Source organism: Enhydra lutris, unplaced genomic scaffold (genome assembly GCF_002288905.1).
Source record: "Enhydra lutris kenyoni isolate GAN:26980312 unplaced genomic scaffold, ASM228890v2 scaffoldscaffold15, whole genome shotgun sequence".
NCBI classification, from domain to species: Eukaryota; Metazoa; Chordata; class Mammalia; order Carnivora; family Mustelidae; genus Enhydra; species Enhydra lutris.
Window position 1 is genome coordinate 27,564,237 of NW_019154099.1, and position 27,430 is coordinate 27,591,666.

The following is a 27,430-nucleotide window of genomic DNA, read 5'->3' on the forward strand; positions in this document are numbered from 1 at the left end:
TTCAACACCTAACATATATATATGGCTGGATACACACACACATATACACGCAAATCCTCTCTCCTTTGTCCCTATGCAGATTATCACTCCCAGACTACAAATGACCCCAAGGAAGTAAGTACACTTCTTGGCTGAACAATTTATCAACAGCTTGAAGTGACAGGAATGGTGATTCAATCCTGTGCCCCCACATATCAGATGTAGGCCACATTCTCCAGTCTGCAGAACCAGAAAGGGAAAAAGTCCCTGTCGCATTTGCCCTTTCATAGAGATAGAAATATTATTAGAAAGGACATAAACAGACTAATTAAATCACAGCAGTATGGCTGGGATGACAGCTGGTACAGCGTGTGACTGAGAAGATCCATATCTGGGAGCAGGAGGTACTTCACTTCCAATCCATTCGCTATTAGGTGCTTTCAAGCTTGCTGTGCAGACATTAAATAATAACATCTCATTTCCAAGACCAAAACGAGTCAAGAAATAAAAAAGGCTTTCTAACCAAGAAATCTTTTGTGCAAGAGAGAAAAAAAAAAACATTTACCACTCAGTTCTGCTTTTGAGATAAAGATGTAATAATGCCATTACCTTTCATCAGCGGGATCCTTGGAAATCAACACTCTTTGCTTATCATGCTGTGAAATACAAATAGAGCTAAAGGCAGGGTCTGCGAGGCACTGCTGCAGCAATATTAACTCACAGATCTGCCCTTTGTGAAGGAAACCGTATCTGTTTCATTAGTGCACACTCTAATTCAAAACTGTTGAAAATGAACTGCACATACTGTTTTAATAACAACATTCCTAATCATTATCAAACTGGTAATTCTCTCAGCACTGGATGTAAGGGTCTGTGTTTCCATTATAACCTGCTGTTAAAGAAAACCATATTTAAGTCCTCTCTTCTTTCCTCTTTTCCAAATGATCGAGGTTCATGGGGCGGGGGGGAGGGGGAGGGGGGCATCTAGAGTCTGCAAGATTATGTACGCCACATTATTTCATCCTAAGTGAATTGACACTTTCAGGCACTGATGTCAACGACAGCATTATTTACTTATTATCATTTAGTTATTCCATTTTTTATTCAATTTGACAGGCCAGGATTCAGACAGATGACTCTGTACGATTTTGGAATATTTGGACACTTTGGAGAAGAATCAGTCACACAACTGTGCAGCACCATATCTGGTGACAGGGAAAGAGGGCTCTGAGTTATAAACTTGGGGAGCTCACACTCACAGGGATGTTGGACCATGAACACCCTAGTGACAGCTCCAAGAATAAACTTTCTTTTTTTTTTTCTCTAATTTTTTTTTAAGATTTTATTTATTTATTTGACAGATAGAGATCACAGGTAGGCAGAGAGAGAGAGGAGGAAGCAGGCTCCCTGCTGAGCAGAGAGCCCGATGTGGGGCTCGATCCCAGGACCCTGGGACCATGACCTGAGCCGAAGGCAGAGGCTTTAACCCACTGAGCCACCCAGGCGCCCCAAGAATAAACTTTCTAATATCAGGTCATCCTGGGATATTTGAAACTTCTATCACTAAACATATACATATGTTATAATTTACAGAACCCAAAGTCAAAGCTTCATTTAATTGTGTATCGTCATATGAAGTTAAAATGTAAAATAGGTAAAATAGTCATATTAATGAATAAAATGAGTTATCTGACATTAAAAGGGTTGAAGAAGGCCTGAGGTTATTTTAAACTGAAATGCTTGCTCCCACTATATTTTTGAAGTTTATACGAACATTATGACATGTTGGTATAGATTGACAAGGATCATTTTTAGGGCTCCTCTCAATGAAAATTGTATTTCCAAGGCTGTCATAAGTGCTCTTGATCCGCTAGAATGAGATGGAGTCTAGCCTATAACATATCCAAGTGAGTATATCCTGCATTTCCTTATGTTTTATGATTATAAGAATAAAATATCAAATAAAAGATTTAAATTTACATTTTTTAATACACAAATGCTTGAATTATCAGGGTTACTTCATTGCCCTGTCATTAGTAAGAATAAGTAACATTAAAACTAAAACAAAAACATTAGGCTAGTGTTTCCTAATTATGTTCTTCAACTACCCATATCAATTAATGAACGTCATGAAAACGAAGCAGACACTAAATAAAAAATGGAAATGTTCTCTGCATTCCACTTATCTATATCATGAAATATATTTAGTAATTCATACAGGAAGCTAGTTTGTGTTACTGATCAAACTCTGGTTATTTTATTAATGTATAAGCATGGATTTAGAAATATGTGCTCAAAAATTTTTAAGTGAGAAACTGTTTTTTTAAAAATTGAAATGTATTTTTTTCCATAAATAGTCACTGTTATGATCATTGGTATTTCTCTTCTTTTACATAACCAATAAAGGTATTTTAAAAAGTCATGAGAAAAATGGAAAATGATGCATTTGCTAGAAAATCATGAAATGGGGCCTAATAAAATGACCAGTTTTTAACATACTCATGTGTCATTTAAAAATAATCTAATTTAACACTATCTTATACTTTTTGATAAACTATTCATAATTCTACCACAATAACATGCTCAGTTTCTTCCAACTCTAATGAAATGGGGATATATATAAAAATATATATTACAAGGGTATAAAATTCTATATCATTTTTTATATTCAAATTAAATATTTTCCAGCCCTTACCTCTCATGTGTAATTGCTATAATAGTATGGGAAATTGTGTATCAAAATATACTTAATGGTGTCTTGTTTTGAACATTTACATTATTTCAGGTTTGTGTTTTATTTTAGAAATCACCATAAAGTATACCTTCTTGCCTTTTATCTTCTATGGAGTTTTCAAAAATCAAAGAATTTTAGAGCCAAGAGGGTAACTGAGCATCAAGCTGCTTATTTATTAATAAGAAAGCTGAGAAATTAAGAGACTTATCTGAGTAGCTGAGTTATTTATTAGCTATGTTATTACTAGAAGCTAAATCTTCTGTCATATTTTGCTCTCCGCTCTCCCATCTCAGTTTGTGGATGCATCTAAAAGGACTTACCTTGATCATATTAGAAGATGTTTAAATTTTAGACACTAATTTTTGACAATTTCAGGTTAGCTGTCTGTTCTTTATATTTTCACATTAGATTACCATATTTAAAATAGTTAATAAAGAAAAATGCCAGAAGTATTAAATATCTACAAATGCATTGAAATGTATGAAAGAGTAGCTTACTACTTCTTAGATTTTTAATGTTGGGCTAAGCAATTTTGTGAGAAATGTCAGGATATGAAGACATCTTTTGCATAGGGAATGATGTGAACCATATGGCTTACTCACAATCGATCGAATTACAAACCATGGCAGTTCCTACACTTTCAAGAGATGCTTACGTGGTCCTTCCATTAAAATCTCACTAATGTGACATTTGTGAAAAGGTTTATGTTTGGACATACTTTCTTCACCATATGTGAAGTCACAGAGCAAAAGCATCAATTTAAAGTGTTTATATATAAATTGACAGCTATCAGTTCTAAAATATGTCTCATTTCATGTGTCAGAATCCTTTTGGCCTTTTAGGGTAGTCTTGTGTGTGTGTTTCCATGTTTACAAGACCCTGGCTGTTCATATTGTTAAATTTACTCATCAGACAGGAAGAAGGATCTTACAAATCATTGTTAGGCAGTGAAACATTAAGAAAGTTTGAAAAAAAAAAAAAAAACTTTCCACATTTAATCTGTTAAACAATGGCAAATTTCTTATGAATCAGTGATACTGTAATTGAACTGGAGACATTTTTAGAGCAAGCTTGCTTTGGCTTTTTCACCCTCCGATTTGGAATCTGCTCACAGTACTGCCAGCTTAACCAAAAAGGATTAACTCTCATATCCAACTGAGAACACAGATAATTCTCAGTAATTGGTAAAAAATGAAGATGAATGGGGCTGAGAGATAAGGAGCAATTAGCTCATCAGCAGTTACAGCTGTGCACTCAATCCGGAACCATCTCTTGAGCCTCGGCCCCTTTTAAAAAACCTAAGCAGAATAAGCATAGGACACCCCTCCCCAAAAAATTGCTGTACCTGCCCATCATTTCTCTAGTCTTCCATTTTATTTCCTTACTATACAAAGACACCTGTCATAGCATGCTATGTAAATTACTACCTCTCTCAGGACCTATGTCTAAAGCCAATCTTCTTTTTAAACTTTTTTTTTTATAACAGAAACCAAATGACTACTGTAGACACTCTTAAATTCCCTGTCAATCGTTTCATTATAGCAGCATCATCTGTTTGAAAATATAAGCAATTCCCTCATCTAATTATAGGAAGGATTTGAGGTTCATTAACATTGCCAAGGCAGAGGATCCAATGTGCAACTGCAGAGCTCTGCTTGGTGGCCTGTGTACTCAGTTTCCTTTTATTTGCTTTCTCAAGGTCTCCAAGACTTTTTCCTGAGATCATAAAATTAATTTTTCCTTCCAAATACACACGTGAGTTAGAAGAAAGGAAATGACTACAGCATAAACTATTCTACTTCTACAGGAGTGTTTTTGTGTGTTTAAAAAAAAAAAAAAAATAAGAGGATGGTCAGCTGGGTAAGATAATTTTATCTCCTATCTGCCTGGCTTTTCTTTGCCTCCTTTTTGGTGGTGGTGTTGTTGTTGTTACTGCTGTTGATGGACAGAAAGAAGGAGTAAAGAATATTAAGGAAGAACACAGCTGTTCATCCCAAACTCAAGTTTTTGTGTTTGCTTTGAAATTCCCACATCCCTGTTAACTATTGCAACTTTGAGCGAATGAAAACAAATCGCACATCTCAGGCACGTGAGGAGTGTGGATTTGGCGGGTCATTGCATCAGCATACTCTTGCTTGTGTTCCACGGTGTTCAGAAAGAGACATTCTGAAGTCTTAAGATGACTTCACTTCCTTAAAGAAATAACAGCAGTTAGGGGTTTCTGACTATAGTTTAAACAATGAGATTTTCTTGGGACATCTGTTTTGAGATCACGTTTTGAATAGATATGAACTCATTTCCTACTAAGCAAGCCATCTACTATTGTTGATAGCTGTTTACCAGTTCTATGAGTCAGATATTAGCTAGTGGCAAAGGTCCCTCTTAAATCCTCCGAGCATTCTTTAAACTGTGTACATAGTGTTTTCCTTAAATAAAATGTTAAGAGAAGGTAAAAATGCAGTCTTTTCCTGCCTCCTGGTAAATTATAGTGCACAAAGTCTTGCACTTGGGAATAATATTTAATGTATTTATCTTTGAAGAGTCATTTCCTTTGTTATCGTTAGTTAAGGGAATAAGATATTAGGTTTAGCAAGTATTTAAATAACACAGAAACTACCGAGATGCTCACTGTGTCAATATTTATACAGCATTTAAAAACTAGAAGTAAAAATAAGTTTCCTTTATTTAGATTAAATCGACTGTGATTAATTTAGTACCCTCAAAAATGTGCATGATGCCCCCCAAAAGAGATAAGCAGATAAAAACACAGCTATAGATACTATGGGGTTGACCTTGGGTTCACCGGTTTTAAATTCTGCCTTTCCAATATCCTAGTCCCAATTTCCAAGCAGCACTTTTTCAAGCTGGTTATGTAGATCAGTCCCTAAAGCAAAAAAATAGCAATTTATCTGGCCTGTATGTTGTGGATAGTGTTGCCACTAAAAAGAATCCAGGACATTTTTCCTTCTTATCTGCAATGTAGCTCATATCAGCCAACCTGTCACAAGATAGTACTTGATATAAACAAGAGATTGCAAAGACATCTCAGTAATCAATATCAGGATGGCTACAGTATGGAAACCCCAACCAGTGCATATCATTTGTCTCAGCATCTATTTCTATGGCCAAATGAAGCATTAATTCAAATCATAAATCTATGGTGATTTAAATCTGGGAATGAGCACCTGCCTGCTTTAATGATTTATTTTGTACATTTCAGTAAGCAGGAGATTTGTCCATATGAACTGACAGGTCACCTTCAGATGCCAGGAGCGGACTGTTTATCACCATGCAGACTAGCATCTCATCTTAGCAAGTAAATATTAAACTAAAAGAATCCAATTGATTGTGGATGAGGGAGAATGGAGACACGGCCATATATTTTACTCAGTGTGCTGATGCCTCACTCGGATCTATCCCGAAGTCCTCACTTCTTCCTAAAATGATCATTCTGGTGGAAAGATGTGAGCTCAAGGTTACCATGTAAAATTGGGATATAAAATAATAATTTGTCAGTGTCATCGACTGCTCTAAAGACCTTTTTTTTTTTTCTTTTTGGCTAATTTTGACAATTCATATTAAGAACTGGAAGGAGTCCTGTGTAATGAAAAGATCCCTTCACCTCACTAAGCCAAATCAAACCAAACCAAACAAACACAAAATCTGTTTTCTGAGGCAATATGGATTTACTTACACCTGGGGTGGGGATTTGGGGGTGGAAACTCAGTTAATGTTCCTACACAGGAGAACCTAAAATGTTCACCAGAACTTATGAGCCAGATGAGTATAAGAGAAAATGAACCCTGAAGTGATCTCAAAAATGTCACTATATTCAGGCAGGGCTGAGCAGCAACAATACATCATGTAAGTAGCACCCTTCCGAGGGGCTTCACTCCTTCAGAGAGACGATAGATTCATGAGAGCAGTAAGGTTGTATTCTGAAATATAGGCCTTTGAGATTCTTGGGATTCCTCCTAGAATCCATACGCTTCTATACCACTTCCTACGCTAGCTAGCTGATGCTCCTGGATCCAGCATATCCTGTTTTGACTGCCTGCTTATGTAGCCATTCCTCCCATAGACTGGACGCCCCCTGAGTACTGGGACGGGATTATAATCATTTTGTGTTACTAGAATGAGCTAAAGTCAAATGCAAACAAAATCCAAAGGACACAAAACCTCCCCCCTCAATTTACTGACAAGCCTACAGCTTAACAAATACCTAACAGAGACAAAGGGAAACAGAAGAAAATAGTTCATGGTTGTAGAAAGAGGAAGAAGGTAATTCTCAGGAGGGCAAATTTGGAATAATAATAATAGCAAAAGCAGTACCAGTATGATAACCTTACTGGTGACCAAACAACGGGATAAGCAGACGTAATAAACAAACACTTGACTAACAGGATCTCCTTTAATTCTCGTGTTGTGGGTATTATTATGCCATTCCCCCAATATGCAATGTTAGGCTCAGAAAGTTTACATAACTTCCCAAAGTCACAGAACACGTAATTGCTGAACACGTACCAAGAGGCAGGCACTGCTGTCAGAAACAGAGAAGATGGGGGGCCGTATAAAGCAACAGCCCAATTCAGCAACTACTTTGATCTATGCGAACTCAACTCAACACCCAGGAGTTCCCTGTACCTTCCTCACCCTACTCCTCCACCAAACCTTCTTTCACTGATCTCTAGAAAAGGAGGGAGGGGGTGTGCTCTGGAAGGATAATAAATCATAAATTCTCAGACGACAGCGGCATGTGAGACTAGAATAAAAATGACAATGATAACATTTCTCCCCCCCAAATCAGCTAACAGAAATGATCTACCTGCCTCAAGGACTAGCAATGACACCAATGTTAACACACTCTAAAAATATTAAGACTCTGTAGGAAAATTCAAATAAATTTCTGCTCCTGATTCAAATTGGTGTTGGACGGTGGGGGTCAAAACTAAAAAGCAACATGAAGAGCCAACTAAATACCTTGATGGAAGAAAAGTGATTTCCGCCAACTAGAACACGAAAGAAAAATCAAATTGCTTCTTTTTTTAAGTCATTATGGTAGCCCATGTGCCAAAATCATTAAGGTAAACCACAATTTGGTCAGTAGGCAAATGTTATTCTATAATAGCAAATATGAAATGTATGTCAATGCCTAATTATGAACCATGTTCTCCTTATCTTATGCCTATTGGATTTTCCAAAGTCAACTTCTGTTCTGCTGCTCAGGAAATTCAAACAGAGATTATCATGTTTTAATATCTTTTGTTTTCAATGTTGTTAAATTGCTTAATTTAAATATTCCCATTCCCAACACCAACTAGCAAGAAGAGCCTGCGTTAAACGCTTACTCTTCTAAAATTCTGAAAACAATCCAGATTGTTTTGCAATGGTAACTAAAATTTATAGTGGCCAATTAGTTGTTTTTAAAAGTGTCTAATTTTGCTCTACTTTACAGGCCAAAGAAGGAGGCTGCTTATTTTTTTTAAAATGTACTTACTAGTTCCAAAAAGAGAATTAAAATTCATTCATTTTATTTCAAAACAGTTTTTAATTTTCAAAAGTCTGAATTTATGTGTGTGAACCATGACCTTAACAACCCGCAGCCCTCTATCCTCTCTCTAGGAGCCGCACAAACACAAGCAGTCATGTTTTCCTTCATCCCTTCCAGCTGTAAGGCCATAGCTTTGGCTCCCTTCCACATCTTTTCATCCTTCTAAGAACTGCCACCTTCTCTATAATCTATTCTCAAATCAGCCCCATTATCGCTGCCTCTTTTATATTTCCTTTGTGTAGTGCTATGGGGAAAGTTCTATTTTCCCCTTTTTTCCTTTAGAAGCTACCCTTTGGCATCACTGCAGCAATGGTATTTTGCATATTGTGTATATATTTGACAATTACTTCCTATGCTAATATTAATACCTAGTGTATGCTCCCATGGAACTGTTGTAAGAATGATTATTACTATAATCTATAGTATTCCTTCATATACCCTTAACTCTCTGACACTGGACAGAAAGTAGAGAGCTGCTGAGTATCCAAAGAAATAATCTATTAAAACACTGCATGGAGAAGAAAATTTAATCGAACTGCCAAGAATGACCGTGTCCTTCATGAACATATGTTCGATAGAGGATCTTATACATATCTTATAATAGCCAAATTTCTCTTGCTAAATTATATATTGAACACGATTTCTAAATTTTAAAGAGAAACGATACAGGGCAGTGGCAGAATACATTTGATCTCACTGACACAGAGATGCAAAAGATATCATCAATAAACAGTTAACTCACATGTGAAGTTGTATTTGAAAAATGAATGACCCAAGTGAGTTCTGCAAAGTGAAAGCTGTTGGTTTGGGTTTAAACAATGACTATTCACTTTTCATCTCTTTCTCCAAATCTCAAGGGAAAAAAAAACAATCAGGAGAAATTGAAGTTATATATTTACAATGAGAGATGCTGATAATGGTTATATATATGTATATATATATATATATATATATATATATAAAGAATTAACTCTCGACATAATTCTCATTCTTGATAGCACATGAAAGAATTGAGTTTACATGTCCCGATGCTGATGCAAACTTATTTGATAACAAATCCATCAGGAATTAAAAAGATAAAGTATGGGTTTGCCTGTAATTATGCTAGTCAATATTTAAAATTTCTGATTATTGGGGCTCCTGGGTGGCTCAGTCAGTTAAATGTCAGACTCTTGATTTTGGCTCAGATCATGATCTCAGGGTCCTAAGATAGAGCCTTGCCTGGGGTTCCACACTGGGCGTGGAGCCTGCTTAAGATTTTCTTTCTCCCTCTGCCCTCCCCTACCCACTCACACACGCTCTCTATAAAAACGGAACTACACTAAACTCAACTCAACTAAAATTCTGATTATTAAAACTTACTTGTATTACAAAAGATGTTAACTGAATGCTGTTAGTAGACATTGCCTACGGAAAGCTGACCCTGTGTTAAAAAATTATGTTGCTAATTATTTATTCAGAATGCCTGTTGTTAGAGGGGCAAATAGCACCTCCAAAATATCCACTGTTTTCTAAGCTAAAGGGACCAGTTTCTTGAATGGGCACTTGACGGTTCTGTTCTGGAAAAGGAAGTAATAGTACCTACAAGATCACAAAAGTTTCCGTGAACATACAACTTACCGACACTCGAATTCATGTCCCCATTTTCGGAATCTGCTCCATGTTGGCTATTTGTGGCATGATAGTTGCTCATGGCTTCCAATTTGATTTTTTTCACCTTCATTGCCTCGGCGATGGCTGCATTGGTAGCAGCGGCAGCTGCTGCGGCTGCTGCTGTCAGACCTTAAAAGAATAAATTAAAAACAAGGTAATTCAAATTCTGATCTTTCATGTACCAGCCCATGTACTTTATAGAGCACACATACAAACATAGGAGAGTATCTGACTCTGGGCGCCACTCTGATAACCTGTGTTCACTCTCCACCAGCCCATGAGAAAACATTGATAGGATGGGGAGAACGCACTCTAAACTCCCAAATTAAATATTCGCAGAAACATCATTCATACGTAGAAGGATCGCCGTAGAAATGCATCCAGAATTCTCTCTCAAACAGACCAGTTTGAATATGTTACTCCCTGTTTAAAATCCTCTGCAGCTGCCTAGAGAAAATGGGGAGGGGAGGGATGTCTGAACTGCTTAGCTCAATTCACAAAACCTTCCACTAGGAAGTGTAAACCTACCTAATCACTCCATTTTCTTCATCCTCAGGCCACCCTCCAGCCACCTGCACATGCCACCAATAGGCACACGTGCCCTGCCTCTGCGATCTTGTGCCTTCACACGTGCCTTTCCCTTTGTCTGGAATAGCTTTGCCCCACGGCTCCCTTCCCTGACCTCCCGGCTGCCAGACTTCTAGCCCCAGAGTGAACACTTTGAACCACTGTGCCATGTTTGTCCAGAACAGTTCACCTTTGCTCATCCAGAGAGTGGGACATAGGAGTGGACATGAGACTAGACACAGAATTTGAGGCCAGACTGTGGCAGAATAGAAAGCGAGGGCCATGCCTTATGGACAGGCCATAGATAGCCCGCTGAGGTTCTGGAGCAGGGGATGGGTTTGTTTTTCTTAAAGCTGTGTACTTTTTTTGACCAGGTCAGTTCCTTTCATCCTGGCATCCCTCACCCGCAAAATGACAGACTTTGCAACATCTGAATAATCTCCCCTAATTCTAAAATTTTTGCAGTCCAGGATATATAACCCTGCTCCCCATCCTCTTTTTTTTTTTTTTTTTTTTTTTTTGCTACGGCTGCTTCAGAGTTTGTGACTACAGCGCTTCAGCTCCGTTTGAATTTATCTGAGTGATTTATTTGCACTCCCAGCTGGTGGATTGGAGCCGGAACACCTCTCTCCTATTTTCCTCCCCACTAATCATCACTTCTAGTTACTACAGCAAATAAGTTACAGCCGCAGAAACTGTAAGAAAGTCTGTTTTTTTTTTTTTTTCCTAGAAATCTCTATTTTTTTAGAGGTTAGAAGAGCTCACCTTTCCTTCGTATCAGACCAAAGAGGCCTTGACAACTTTCACCCCAATGCAACAAGACCTTCAGAATAGATCTTTGAGTGAAAAACTGATAACTACCTTCTAAAAAGGCACTGATGTAAACTCAAAGAATTCATCTGGGTCTAGCGTGTACATTTGTTGCCTTTTAAGTCCCAACTTGAACTGATTCTCTCATCTTCCTATGATTGAATTTACTCCCCAGTTACTCATTTCCTTCAAAGGTGTTTCAGAACATTCTCTTTCCTGTTAAAATTCTCCTCGTGTTTCCCAGCAGCTCTCTCTTCCTCGATTTTGCCTTGTCACAAATGTGACCATCTCACATGCCCCTTCCTGTCGTTGCCTGGTGTTGCCCCATCTCTAACTGATGACAGTTCCAGGTCTTTATCTTTTTTGTTTTTTGTTTTAAAGATTTTTTTTAATGTATTTATTTGACAGAGAGAGAGATCACAAGTAGGCAGAGAGGCAGGCAGAGAGAAAGAGGAGGGGAAGCAGGATCCCCACCGAGCAGGGAGCCCCATGTGGGGCCCGATCCCAGGACCCCGGGATCATGACCTGAGCCGAAGGCAGAGGCTTTAACCCACTGAGCCACCCAGGCGCCCCTTTATCTTTGTTTTTATGCAGCAGGTAAATCTTGGTAATAGCATTCAAATAAGGAAGATAAAACTACAACTTAAGATATGATTGTTATTATTATTATACACATCTGAGTCAAATTCAGTAGCATGAAATATAACTATGCATTATGTAGCCACAATATGAGGATTAAATGAGATAGATCGCGTGAAGAAGGCCATATCATGTTTTGCTTTTAAGAGAGAGAGCATGGACGGGGAACAGGGGAAGAGAAGAGAGAGACAGAATCTTAAACAGCAGCACGCTCAGCCAGGTCCTGATGTGGGGCTCGATCCTACAACCATGAGAGCATGACCTGAGCTGAAATCAAGAGTCAGATGCTCAACCGACTGAGCCACCCAAGTGCCCCCGGGCATATCATGTTGTTAAACACTAGGCATGCCCTAGTGTTTCTACTCCCTCAGAAAGTCCAGTCCTAGCTGTTTCCTGCAGGATATGATGGACTGGCCACGCCCCCCTCAGCTAGAAGAATCTTACTTCTCCTTAGCTGGTGACACTAACCCTTGACCTTCAAAAATATTTTTTTTTACAATTTTATGTATCTGATCTTATTTATGGTACTATTCTATTTGTCCACTTGACAGTCTAACCCTGCAGTTTTACATTTCAAATACATATTTCAAAAGATACACAGTGGTTCCCCCCTTGTCCATGGGAGGTATGTTCCAAGAACCCCCTCAGTTGCTGAAACCACAGATGGTGTTGAATCTTCTATATACTATGTTTTTTTCTATACGTTCATACCTATGACAATGTTTAATTTATAAATTAGGAAGTAAAAGACTAACAGCAAAATAGGACAATTATAACAATAAACTGTAATAAAAGTTACATGAATGTGGTCTCTCTCCCCCCCTCAAAATATCTCATTGTACTGCACTCGCCCTCCTCGTGATGACGTGCGATGATAAGCTATCTGTGTGATGGAGTGGAGTGAGGGAATGACGCCGGCGCTGTGACATAGCGTTGGGCTACTAATGACCTTCTGATGATTTGTCGGAAGGAGGATCATCTGCTTCCAGACCGCAGTTAGCCAAACAGGGGGAAAGGAAACCACAGATAAGGGGGACGACTGGAAGCATGTGACCTATACATGCTATCACTGAACTATATAATACTTATAAGTATTGAATTTTTAGTCTAGTTTAATGCAGTCAGGAAAAAAGCGATGACATTTTCAGCCGTTGCTGATTTTAGGCCCACTAACTCACCTGGCTCACAATTCTAATTCTTTAATAGCTTTCGGATTCAAGCAATTTTCTCCATTTCCCCGGCTCCCTCTAGTGCCGACTGCCACCCTTTCTTCCGGGGAGCCTTGTAATAATCTCTCAACAGCTGGCACTGTCCCCACTTCCAATCTCTTAGTCTTCGTACAGCAATCACCATAACCTTGTGGAAAGGAAAATCCAATCACGACATTCAATGCCTGCTCTTGGGAGCAAGCCGGGTGTTTCACGTGGCTGTCAGGGCCCGTCATGCTCGGTGATTTGCCTATCTGTGTAGCACATTCCATCCCCCCAGCTCCCACTTGCTCTCTGTGCTCTAGACACGTCGGCCTTCTCCCATCTCCTCTAGCGGACTTTACATTCCTTTCAAGACAGACGTGGGACATGTTCCCATCATCTACAAAAGCTCTCCCATACCTGCCCCAGACTAGTCCCATGTCCATTATCTGAGGGCCTAAATATTCTGCTCTAGGAGTAGCAGGCTCAGCCTCCTGACTCTTCAATCTACCTGGGAAACAATGATCACCATTTCAAGAATCAGCTCAAAACTCACTTCTTGTGAAGAACTGACCCTCCTTACTATTCCCTCAAGAGGAGAACCAGCCACCCTGTCGTTTGTGTTCTCAACCTGCTTCATGTGAGCTTGCCATCCTTTGTGCATCAGAATCACCCAAGGCGCTTTCAAGCCACGCAATTGGCTGAGTCCTAACATAGGACGTCCTGGCTGGGACTCCTGCATCTGTATATTTTGGGGGTGGATTTCACTGTTCCCCAAGTCATTTCAGTCTGCAATCTGAGAGGAGAAACTCAGTCCCTTGAATTCTTTAATGCTCTTTTGTGGGAGGAAGGATGGGAGGTACCAACGGGGATGGCAGGTTTAAGGCTAGCTCCTCTAACTAGGTTCTAACTCCAGAAGCACAGAAACACGTCCCTAATATATGCATCCCAAACATCGACCACAATGCCTGCCACACATTGTCACTGAATGAAAAAACACTTCTGAATCTAGATTACTTGGACAGCCACAGGAGAAACATGGTCACTGTTTTAACAATAGGTGTTATTAAAACATTTTGTTGATGTTACAATCAATGTGAAAATACTAGGAGTAGCAAATTTCGTGAATCTAATACAAAGCAGGACCCTCCCATGCTACCTCTGCCTAGGGCTGGAGAGGATCACCAAATGGCTCACCCACCCCACCCTCTGTGTTTACTGCACTTCCTGTTGGCCTTGCAATGGCCCTTTCAGATCTCTGATGTAATCGTCAAATCCCCTCTGACTTGCTCTTAGAAAGAGGTCCCATTTTATATTTTGTTCCAAAATGAAGTTGTCTTTGAAAAAAAAATTATAATAAATTCCCAAAATAACTCCAGCTTTCAGTCTACATAGAGAATTCAAACCGTGAAAACATTTACATGTCATCAAGGATTGTCTACTTGTGTAAATACTGGCAAACCACGCCGTTTATCATGCACCGTTCCCTCCCTGCCTCACCCTTTTCTCAGAGCATTTGTTCCCTCTGCCTCAGATTCACAGATTTTTGTCATGTCCACCTTCAGTATCCCTCCCTTGAGTACATTATATTGCAAATTTACCACTGCTTTAACTCTTCCCAATCCAGACGAATCATTTTTATCTCAGAACTAGGTAATTCCGGGTTTCTCAAAGTGATAGTCAACATCAAGTCCAGCTGTCTCGCATGACAAAGTCAGAGGTGGTCTCCCCCAGACACACATTCGCAGACTATGTCTGGGACTGACTGAGGACTCTGTGTTTTCACCTTGCAACAAAACATGCAGATTCTGGTGTTCACTGCCCTTAGATTATTTGAGGGCTGTAATGGACACTAAAGTGTGTCCACATCTTACGATAAAAGTTTATTAACCAAGCAGATCATCATTGCCCTTATTTTCAAAAGCGAGTATGCTTAAGAATCAACAAGGGAACTTGTTAAAATATTAAATCAGGTTCAACCAAGGAATCAGAGTTTGAGACATACTGCTCTAGTGGGATGTAGACTTTGTAAAAATAAGTCTTCTTGTGCCTTGAGCCTACTACAGCAGAAGCAAAAAGGCCAGCCAACGTAATGTAGCACTTTGTGCTACTGACGCTTCAATCCTGCATATTATTAGCTCCAACAACCACTTACACATAGGAATCTGTTCGGTATGTACAGCAACTGTTACCGAAATAGCTTGTGTAATCACTCCTGATTCTTTAATTGTAAGTTTTTCACCAGATTTCCTTCTCTCACTGGGAGAAAAATTACAAATGTGTGTGTGTGTGTGTGTGTGTGTGTGTGATTATATACTGAAGGAACAAATAAATAATCTCCTATACTAACAAATGATTAACCCACCTATTTTACCTCACCAAACTTACTTTTTTACACTCTCAGAGAACATTTAAATATTTCATACACTAACAACAAAAACATGGACTAAACGAAGCTTAGTTAGATATAATTTCATTTTATTCTACAAGACCCTAAATCCAATGCAGTCAACAAGGGAGAAACGTATACTTCACACTCATTTCACACTAATAAGATAATGGATTAAGAAATATTCTGTTTAAAAAGACATTTTCCTTCAGAGGAAGGATAGTAAGTCATAGTTTGTACACTCCTAGACCTCCAGTTGGCCTTCAGGAAAAGGATCGTACATCAAAATGAGGGTAAAGACCATAAACCTTATATCATGCAAAGATATTTCATTTTTTTTTCTTTCCTATGAAATGTGGAGCTCTACCTTTATAATATAAAAGTATAAAAATATAAAATATAAAAAACATACAATTATAAAAAATATAATCTACATCTACAAGCTCTACATTTATAATATAAAAGAATAAGCAGATGTTTACAAAGAATTTTAAAACACAGATTTTCATACTGTTGTCTGAATTTTGACACAAGCACACTGCTGTGGGTTTCATGCTGCTCTGCTCCTTCAGAGAAAATTCTGTATTTTTTTTAACTGCATATTATTAGTTTTCTTTATTCTCTCCTTGTTTTACAGATTTCTTTTCTTTCATTTTTTGATGCTCTACTAAAATATTTAAAATTCAACTTGAATAAGCGACTGTCATGGAAATTACTAGTCACCTAAACTCACTATCATATAGGCAGTAGACAGACACATGATGGTTAAAAAAATGGACTTCAAAAAGCTATACAAACTTTGGGCAACAGGCATCAGATATATCTGCGATATTGCTGCAAGTTATATAATTCTTAAGGCTTCAACATTCTCATCTCTAAAACAGAGATATCAATTCTGACATGATAGGGATATTGTGGAGAATAAAGGCAAAATAATATATGCAAAAGCATGGGCACATTCTTAGCCCTCCACAAATGGTAGTAAATACTATAAAGTAACCAGAATATCCATCATGCCCTTATGTTTCTTCCCCTTGGTTCAGTTACTCACAAAAAGAGAACTATGGCAAAAGCTACCTTACAGTATAGAGTGAGAATTTAGCCATTGGACAAATGGAAATCTAAAATACATGCTTTTATCTAAACATTTTATTTAGTAGTCTACACTGATCTTATTTATCTTAAAGTCACTAAATCTCCACTCTGTGCTGTATTGATACAAAGCCTTCACTACTTCCAATTCAATATCCTAAAACCAATCCACGGGTTTATTTTGGGGAAGAGAAGCAGGCATTGTCACCACTTAACAAGTCTTATTTTACTTTGCAAAGATAGCATTTGAAAACATAAGAAAAATGTTATCAACACAGCCTTTAAATCTTTCAAATGCCATATACAATCCTGATCACTCTTTCTAAAAAAGGGAAAAGTATCCCCATTCTATTTATTTCAAATAAGTTAGTACCCCTTGTGATAAAGAGTAGATTACAACTATAGATTATAAATATCGATAAAAGAGACATATTGCTGTCAAATTCTTTCTCTGATCTGTTTGTTTGCTCATTAACTTGAAAGGTCCAATCTTTGATCTTTGGTTTCAAAGACATCAAGATGACTTCCAAATGTTTGATATGTTGTCTACTTTTACATCACATTCCATATAAAATGTATTTCCCAAAATGTAATGATTAAATAAAATGAGTTATATGCAAGAGATAGTAAGCCATCAAAGCTCCCATATGATAGACTTTTTTATTAGTTTATGTCACTTTTTATCCAAATTTAGAAGAAACCATTTTAAAGATGTAGTAGGTTATAGCCCATGGTAGTTATTATTAATATTCTGGGATTGATAAGTTATTTATGTCTGGCATTCTTCCTACTGATTATTCAGGGAGACAGGCGGCTTATAAATATCTCATCACTCCACCGTCACAGAAATTTCATCGACAGTGCTCATGCACAGCTATTAGCAATATGAATCTAACCATTACAAGAAGGAGGAAAATCGAACATGTGGCATTAATACGCAGTCCTGGTTCCTAACCATCTGATAGGCAGATGGTGTGAAGCGGATTCTCCAGCTGAAATGAAGGGGCACATCATTTAAAACCTTGTTTGCATTCTAACTGATATCAGTGCCATATTGATATACATGATACATCATGGCAGTATTTGAACAATCTAGTTTGTTTCAGTCATAAATGTTTACTGCCTTGTTTTTTTTTTAATCTTATAAGCATGTTCAGAAGAGTGTATTTTTAATTTATGAAATCTATTGTTTACTTCTGTTGAACTAGAAGATTAGTGGAAACAGGAATATTAAATTACTTCAACCACAGCAATATAACCAAGACAGATGAATAAAGTGGGTTTCTATTTTCAATAAAGGATGTTAGTAAAGGAGTTTTAAAATTAGCCCAGGCACTTTGTGCATTAAATGCATTTATTCATTTAAACCTTCTGGCTTTTTTTTCCCCCCAAGTGGCATACGGAGAAACTTAATGCTTTACATCGCCATTCATTTAAAACTCTCACTGTGTGCAATTAATCTTGTCCAACAATTCAATTCAGAAAGTAAAACATCAGAAAGCATAGTTCAATTCAACAGTCATTACTGTGAAGTAATCTTTCTGCTCCTGACAGTTCCTATAGACTCTTTGCAAAACTCTGTAGAAGGTGCATTGTAAGCTCCATATAAGTTTGAATTACAACTCAACTGAAATCACTCCAAGTCTTAGAAGAACTTTTGGCTCAACATAACAACTTGAAAATACCAGTACCTTTCCTGTTCCCTGTTTTCTTCCTATCCTTATTTAAATACCAGCTGTCTAAAAAACTGACACTAATTTTCAGTTATTTATTTTTTCAATACTTTCTAAATAAAGGAAGATCATGATTGAAATATACCTGTCCTCACCCTTGAATGATTAAATAACAGAAATGATAAGCAACTAGAATAAGCAACTTAATTGTGAATCAGGGTAGACTGTAGATTTTGAATGTGAATTTGTCTCCTAATGTCCATTAGACTGACTTTTCTTGCCCTTTAAAACGCATTTATATTCTGCAGAGAAAAGGAAAATTGATCTTTGAGGCCATTAATGGAAACACTCCCTATACCAGTTTTCAGTTTTTCAATTGATTTAATTAGATTTTTTAAATGTTTGGATTAACAAAACCCCCCACTAATTTGGAGAAATATATGGAAAGAGTTTATTATAATATTGATAATGCTAATCAATCAAATAGACATCAAATTTAGCCTTCTTATTCTGAACAGCTTAAAATCACAGTCTCTCAGAGTAAAGAAAGTAACAGCAGTAGTGAAATAGGTGGAGGGAACACCATGGGGGTGTCTATTGGCCATATGTTAAATCACTGACGAATTTCCATGGAAGTTTTGAAACACTCAGCTTCTGACCACTAACTCACAGAATCAGGCTGGAACACAATTAATTGAAATTTTTAAATTACTATGGTTTAAAATAAGAAATAGGTAATTTATGAAAAGCTGAAGTTGGCACAAAAAGGTCTTGAATATATAACTCTCACTTTTACTCCATCTGTTAACATTACCGCCTTTAGAAAAATAGTTAACAGCCACTTGGGGTCTAGACATCTAAAGCATGGAGATGAGAAAACTATCTAATGTGACCCTTTTATTTTACTGATGATGAAACTTAGGGGCAGTGAGGTTAATCATTTCTATAAAGTCACACCATTAAATAATGATAGAGTAATCCCAATTCCCTTAACTCCCAGTTCAGCATTGACCACACTGACTCTTGTCAATAAATGTAAAAAGAAAAGTAGAGAATACAGTAAACTACAGAATCATTGATAGAAAATGAATCTCCTTTGCTCAAGTAGCTTATAGATTGAATAGGGAGGCAAGGTTATAGACACTCCAATGATGTCACAAGTATAAGCTGACTTCCCTGAGAAAGCTCACCTAAATGTTCATCTGTAATTCAGTTTCATAGAATTTAGAACATATCTGCCACCGAAACACTGGTCTTTCAACTTCAATTGTGCCTGCAACTTTTAACCTGGACTATGGGTAAAATACAGTATTTATATTAGCTTGAGTCCTATATTTTCACTATGGCACAACATTAAAAAAAAAAAAAAGAGCAAATCATTATTTTCCCTCTGTATCTTGAATATAGAACAAATTCTAGAAAGAAACAAATTGAAATAAGTAAACTTTGACTCTCATTCTCTTTAAAGCACCCTTATTATTATTCCATCTCCAATAAACTGCTCATTAGATGTCCTCATGTTTGTCTAAGGCCCAAATATTTTTACTACTCACATGACTCATCGCCCTAAATTACTCAGTGCAATGACTCCAGGCAGGTCCCTCATACTAGCCTGAGAATAACTGACAGTGTGTGACATTCTGAAAGGATGTTTTTTAAAGAGGCTACTTGTCAATATATTGGTGACAGTATAATAAGTGAAAAGAAGAAATGGTGCCATAAATTTAATTTCCTGCAAAGGAGTCACCCCATTGGCATTTTAACCTACGAATAATCTCCCCAAATGTTCACCTACGTTTCTCAACACCATGTAAATCCTCTCCTAAATCCTTTGATACTTCCATAAGTCTCTCTCTTTTTTCCTTTTTCTAGAATTCAGATAGCATGTGGCTGTTGGGGAGAAGGGGAGAGGAAATAAGAAAAAAGTGTCACAGAGGTGGCCATTTTTTACATGAAGTCTGATGTTGGGGGGTAGAAGTAACTAGAAAAGGTGTGGCCACAACCTTTTTCTGATATAGGAATGCACGTTTTTTTCAAGGAAAAGACACAAGGAAGAAATGTAATTATATGAAACACACACACTTTGTGAACAATGGTCAAGGTCTGTGTTGGGAACAATAGACAGCCATGTTCACTGAAAAACGACAGGAACAGGGGGACTAATTGAGACAATATATTCTTCACCCCTCTGTCATTAGGTTCTAACATTTCTATCAACATCTCATTGAATCTCCACAAGCAGCCTAAAAGGTAGATATTTTCCTCATTTGGTTATAAGGAAAATGTGAATGGCGACAGGCCAATTGTAGTACTTGGAAAAAAGAGGTTTTTGGTTGAAGTTTTAAAGTTGAATTATAGAAAAAGAATAACCCTAATTAATGTAGAAGTGTATGTAATACAGCCATGTGATAGGGAAGATGCATAAGAAATACAGGTTAGGGGCACCTGGGTGGCTCAGTGAGTTAAGCCTCTGCCTTCGGCTCAGGTCATGATTTTAGGGTCCTGGGATCGAGCTCCACATTGGGCTCTTGGCTCAGCAGAGAGCCTGTTTCCCCCCTCTCTGTCTTCTGCTCTGCCTACTTGCGATGTCTCTCTCTCTCTGTCAAATAAATACATAAAATATTTAAAAAAAAAAAAAGAAATACAGGTTATAGTTCATAGTCTCTAGTGGTTGTCATCTATGGACAGTGGCATGTTGAACAGATGAAGCCCTAACCGTGGCACACCTAATCAGAGTCAAGTTACTTATTTTTTATTTTTAGTATAGCAGACAAATTAGTTGTCTGATTTTGAAGCAACCTTGTACTTTATCACTCAAGAAATAAATGCTATCTATGTTTAAAACCATTCCCCTTTTGAGGTTTCGTTAGTATAGTCAATCCAGCTCACCTATGAACAGAGCAGGTGGATGTCAAGGAACAGCTACCCATGATTGTTATTACTCACTTCTGCTTTCCTGCTGTGAAAAATCATTATTACAGAAAGAACCATTTAATTCCTAACATGGCAAGGAATGTGAGTCTTTTGTGTATTCCAATAGAACCTTTCACTTTATTTCAAAACAATAGTAAAAATCTTAGCAAATCTTCAATTTTCCTTACATCCCTTTATTTTAGGGGCAAAGTCTGCAGTTAGACTGATCCAGTGGCTTCTCTTGACCTAATTTATGTTGTACCATGAGATTCTATTAAAAGAAACTAAATCACTGCAGTAGATTTATTCACCTTAAATAATTTAAGCTAATTGAAAAAGAACCAAACTAAAACTAAAACACTTCTCTCAAGCATTCAACTCCTGCATGTCAATTAGTAATTTAAACAACCAGCTAATCACAACAGCTTTATGAGAAATACGGACCTGTGCTATGTACACATTTCCCTACCTTCACTGAGCTGAAGACAGAAACAAACACCAATTCTGAGTCTGAAAGTATGTGTATCTATTCTGTAGTAATTAGGCAAGTCCAGTGGAATATTTTCACAGATGGAACTAAGATTTTTCTCAGTTTTCCCAAACAATTTTGAGAAGAACACAAATACAAATGACAGAAATACCTGGAAAAGCATATCCAATCGCTCTTTTGACAATGAGTTACGGCGTTCCAAATTTATAACTGGACTTGAGCGGAACAAAATTAAGAACATTGTTATTCACAAAGGTTACCACATCATAATAACAAGGAACCGAATTCCTACTGGGTTAATTTCAAAATTAAGAACCTGGCCTAATATCATTATTATTATGGTTTATTAATGTTATATTGCTTCTTGTTTAAAGTTGCTAAATATCATTTTGATTTAAGATATGTTAACAGTGGCTCATAATGTTACCACAACTTACAATATTCTGATTGTCCCGTCATCCATCATTGTAGAACTCCGTTTGTAAAATCAATGGTCATTTTTCTCACGTAATTATTTAATTTTATAATTCAACCTCCCTAATACCTGGAATGTGTGGCATCGTCACTCATATGACTGTCCTACAAAGAGTTACAAAGCTTTCTGCTGCATTTTTACCATACGTCTTTCTTGAGAGAATTAGAAAATTCAAACATAACTTTGTCTTGGAAGTAAAGCCTTTTGAAATATGGCTAAAGTGCACACTGCATAAAGACAACACACTTAAGCAGACTTTTCCCCCTTTAAACAGCATTCAAATTTTCAAAAGCACTAGATTCTCAGTCCACGCGGAGTCTATTGCATTATTCATTTCATGTGCAACCTCATGCTGGACCATAAATTGTTACTTTATCTAATCAAAGGAGACTTAACTCTACAGAAGGTCAAAGGTTTAATTTTGTGAAGTATTATCTTACGCTATGAGTTTAACCGAAAAATAGAAGAAGAAAAACAGCCAAGAAACTGGTAATAAATGAACCTTTATTGCCTCAGGCATTGGCCTAGTTAATAAACTTTCATTGAAGGTTTCTTTCAACTGTTACGGACAATGAGAGGAAAAAAATCTTAAATTACAGCCATGTGTGACTTTTAAAGCAGTCATTCTTTTTTATCTCAACCTCCCTAGCTCAGGGAAAAAAAAAAGAAGACAAAGAGAGATTGTCTTCGATCTTTTAACCAAAAATGTATGTTTCTAAACAGATGAAAAAGTGCAGATAAACTTTTCTAAAAGCAGAGGTCAGCTTTGAACAATGTGAAAAAAATGCATTCTTTAGGTGTTGAATCTTAGAGAATAATCTCTCCAGCTAAATGTAAAACTACAAAAGGGAGGAAGACATGTTGTAATTCTCCACAAATCTAACTCTTAAATTAGTTTCTCATTTAGCAAAACATGATGCCTTATAATCTCCCCATTACCACACTAAGTCCATTGTAGTTTTAATATCCATTAAATGCGTTGTAAATAAGTACATTATTTATGTACTATTTGATCCATTTTAGAAAAAAAAACCCTCTTATTTTCAAAAACAAAAACTAGTAGCAAAATAATCCCTTGTATTGTCATGCAATTAAAATCTTTAGGAGAAACTAGTCTTTTTAGCTGATACAACCAAAAACTGCCTGTGGGTCGTATCTTCCCTCCCAATATTTTCCAGTAAAGAAAATAAACCGAGTTGTTCTAAACTAATTTTTTTTTTTTTTTTAGGAGATACTGTGTTGAGTACAAAAGTTACCATGGCCTCAATTCTGATATCTTTATCTCCACACCACAGCATAAATAAGGTAGATCCTTGTCCCAGCAGAGTTCACTTAAGCTGTGAGAAAAGAAAGAAGCCATGTTCTGCATCTTCCTTTAATATTCTCAAACAGAAAAGGAAAGTGGGCTCGTTCTGTGCTCCTAACTGGACCCCCCCCCCCCCCACATTCCCCCCAACAAATCACAATGCTCTCAGCAGGGCACCGAACCCTCTTCCCACCTGGCAACATTTGGACAGAAGTGGGCTCTACTTCATTCCAGAGACATGTGCTCAGGATGCTATCTTGGCCACCTTTGAATCTGAACATGAGAGCTGCTTAAACCAGCAGCACCAGGTAAAAGCAGGACCAGGCTCCCTCCTAAGAAATAGACTCTGCACAGCTGGGAAGCAATGAGTTCTCCTGGGGTCAAGGATGAAGCACATTTACAATAGTAGCTCCGCTTCTTTTCTATATTTGCCAAGAGTAGTGAGAGACTTAAGAGAAAGTGAAAAATACAGAGATTAGAGACAATTTAATGGGAATTCTGAGCATGGGGGAAAAAAGTCAAGTTCTACACATTGCATATTGAAAACGAATATACAAATCGTTGTCAAAAGTGCAATTGATAATCATGATTTTTTCCCCCCACTTTATTTTCTACCTGATTTACATACATGCGTACCACTGGGGAGGGGAAGAATGAAAAGCGGAGGAAAAATGAAGAAATACCAACTACTTTCTAGAAAAGAAACACTACGTTTGAATGTGTATGGTGAAAGGCTAATTATATACAACTGTGGATAAATGATTTCAAATTAGCAAGGGTGGTAATGCTTTATAATTTCAGGGGTTTTTTGTTCATGATTTGTGAGAAAGGCTAAGGTACATTTAGCAAGAAACCCAAATGGCAGAGAAGCACGGAGGAGTAACAAAAACAGGTATCTCGAATCTGATTCTTTATTCCATTAATCAAAGTTTTACGGGTTTAGAAAAGTTCTACTACAGTACACAGAGAGGAGGATAATAAAAAAGAAAGATCAAGGGAATTCAAAGGATTTATTAAAAGTGCAGACGGTAACTCTGACTAGTGTTTTAGCTAGATAGACACAATTAATTAATTGTAACATTGTGAAACTCTAAAATGCTGAAAGAACGTGCTCCTGCCTGCAATGCAGTAATGTAGCGAAATACTTATAATCTTTCAACCACCAGGAGCTTTTGTTGATTTTTTAACCTAATCCACAGCTTGACATAGATCCTAGGGTAATGGAACACAGTTCTTTGATTGAAATAATATCTAAACATTGCTGCGCTAGCCCGGTGGCCTAATAGAAGTCTGTCTCTCTGGAACTCGAGAAATTCAAGGCTGGAAACAAACTCCCACATTGAGCTCTGGCTTGTAAGTCCTTCAAAAAAAGCCTTTGAGACTGGAGTGTGCCCTTTCCAGTTTGACAGGACCGAAAACGGGTATAAAACTTCCACAATCGCTTTTCTTTCAAACAGTGAGACCGTCAAAGCAAATCATTTTCCTCAGCCATGAGAAACTTCCTAGTAAGACAACAGTATGGTGTTGATAATCACAGAGAGTCTCAGACATGTCACAAAATAGCTAAGAATTTCAGAAGGGATTCACTCCCCCAGCCTTCTCCATTTTGGTGTGAAAATCTACAAGAATATCTACAAGTTTTCCAGTCATTGTTACCAAGAAAGTTGATCCATATATTTTTGTCAATTTTAGTCATGAGGAAAATTTCAGTGTTTAAAAGCACACTAAAAATACCTGAAAAAGAATTTATATATACTATATTGGGGCACCTGGGTGGCTCAGGGGGTTAAGCCTCTGCCTTCAGCTCAGGTCATGGTCTCAGGGTCCTGGGACTGAGCCCTGCATCAGGCTCTCTGCTCGGCAAGGAGCCTGCTTCTCCCTCTCTCTCTGCCTGCTTGTGATCTCTGTCTGTCAAATAAATAAATAAATAAAAATCTAAAAAAAAAAAAAAAAAAAAAGAATTTATATATACTATATTTAGTGGAAAAAGATCCTTTATATTATTTTGCTTTATTTAATGTATCTCAATTTACCATAATCATAAGAATGTCACCCATGGACATTTTACTGAGAGCAGAAGAATTTCTGGGTCTGTATGTGCAGCAATAAATAGACTTTGATTAAACGCTTGAAAGACAATTGCAATAAAATCTCCATTGCATTGTGTATCCTGACCAGTTTCAAAAAAGCAAAGAAAATACACTATGAGGATTTACCCATCTACAGCCATCTTGTAGAAATTGCTTAGCAAAATCAGATGACTAGAAAACAGTAAAGGCAAGGGTAGCATTAAATATACCTGAGGCTTCAGCTGAATTATGATTTTATGTTTGGATGCCGTGCTTATAATATTAAGTAATGAAAATGATTTTTTTTTACTTAGTGTCTGTCATCTGACACTATCAAGTCACTTTATAAACATGTTAAAAAAAATGATACTTAGATGACAACTGAAATAGTCTGCACACTGTCGCAAATGTGAAATCTTGACATATTTTATCACTACATAGTAAAGCATGAGCTGTGAAGCTGGGTGGTAAGTAGAGACCGAGTAAGAAAAATCCTCAAGTTAAATAATAAGTATATAACCTTAAAAACATAGTAGTCTTCCTAAAAAGAATTCCAGGAGCACAACTAGAGTTGGTGAAATTGGTAGGTCAACAACATGTAGGACCCAAATTCCTTCCATATTTCCTTTCTGCTATCCTCGATATACTGGGAAACACCTCCATGTTACCAAGGTGGCTACAACAACTCTAGGAACCCAAACAAAAAAGTGAAGAACTGTTTATTATGTATATTTCTTTTGAGCCCCTGAAGAAATCTTTCACAGGGGATGTCCTCATTAGCCATAAATTGCATCACCTGACCGTGCCTGAGCACTCGTAGAAAAAGAGAATGAGTTCACCGTGGCTCACATCTGGAATGCAACATGGGCTGGGGTCCTCTTAAAGTAGATGGTTGGAGAAAAAAAAATGTGGAATTCTTCCATAGATTAGTGTTTTGTTATAAAGGAAAGAAGTGATAATGGTTATTGGCTAGCAGCTAACAAAGACTGTAATGAAAGCTTACAGGAGAATATTGAAGAAAATAGCTAACAGTCTCAAATAGAAGCCCAATCACATTGCTATTCTAAATCTTCCATCATTTAAAAATCTTTCCCATGCTTGTTCAAAAGTTAAGCACCTAGATGCAGAGGATAATATCACGGTTTTTCTCGAGGTACTTTTTACTTCTCATAATGAAGTTCTTGTAAAAAAAAAAAAGTTCCATAAAATTATAATAACGACCTTGATTTTTATATTTAGAGCTACCAGGAACAGAAACATGAAATAGCACTCAATTGCTCTGAGTTTCCTTCTCCACCTCTAGCTGGAGATATCTACAGAATAAATAATAAGATGGCACACCTATGGAATATGGAATAAGATGGTGTCCTTCATCTGATTGCCGGACAATAAAATGTATACAAGACAACTGTTCTGGAATGTGACACCAAGGAAATGGTCACTTTTGAGCTGTATCAAACATTTAAACATTGCCTGTGACAGTGAGCTGGCTAAAACTGGTGGTGATGTTACTCAATGCTTTGATAGAGTACTAGAAATATTTGCCTCATGTTCTACCTTCTTAAGGATGTGAATCAATATAGGAAAACTTGAAATAGCAACTACAGAGCTCAAGGGAGAGGAGAGAGAGAGAGAGAACTGAGGGAAGAGAGAGGCAACCGTGGCTTTAAGAAAAACACATGTTCATTGCCATGTCAGTGCTGTTTGTTCTCCTCCTCTGTCTATGTACCATCAACAGTAAAACAGAAATATTTCTGTTATTTTTAATAAAATTTTAAAATGGAGAGCAATAGCAGAAATATGATGGAGGACAAAGGATCTTTGCAGCCCAAGATCTGCATTTAGGTAAGATGGTCTCTGTTTGCAAGATCTAATTTCTGTCAGCTTCAGTTAACTTGTC

General features: G+C 37.3%; 1 protein-coding gene across 1 annotated transcript in view; it reads right to left on the bottom strand.

Moving 5' to 3' along the window:
- LOC111147074 (dachshund family transcription factor 1) overlaps positions 1 to 27,430 on the bottom strand; it is a 422,181-nt gene that overhangs the window by 178,538 nt on the left and 216,213 nt on the right. The window contains exon 3 of the mRNA XM_022502954.1: positions 9,885 to 10,046. Coding sequence (XP_022358662.1) covers positions 9,885 to 10,046 — 162 coding nt within the window. The remainder of the gene's footprint in view (positions 1 to 9,884; positions 10,047 to 27,430) is intronic.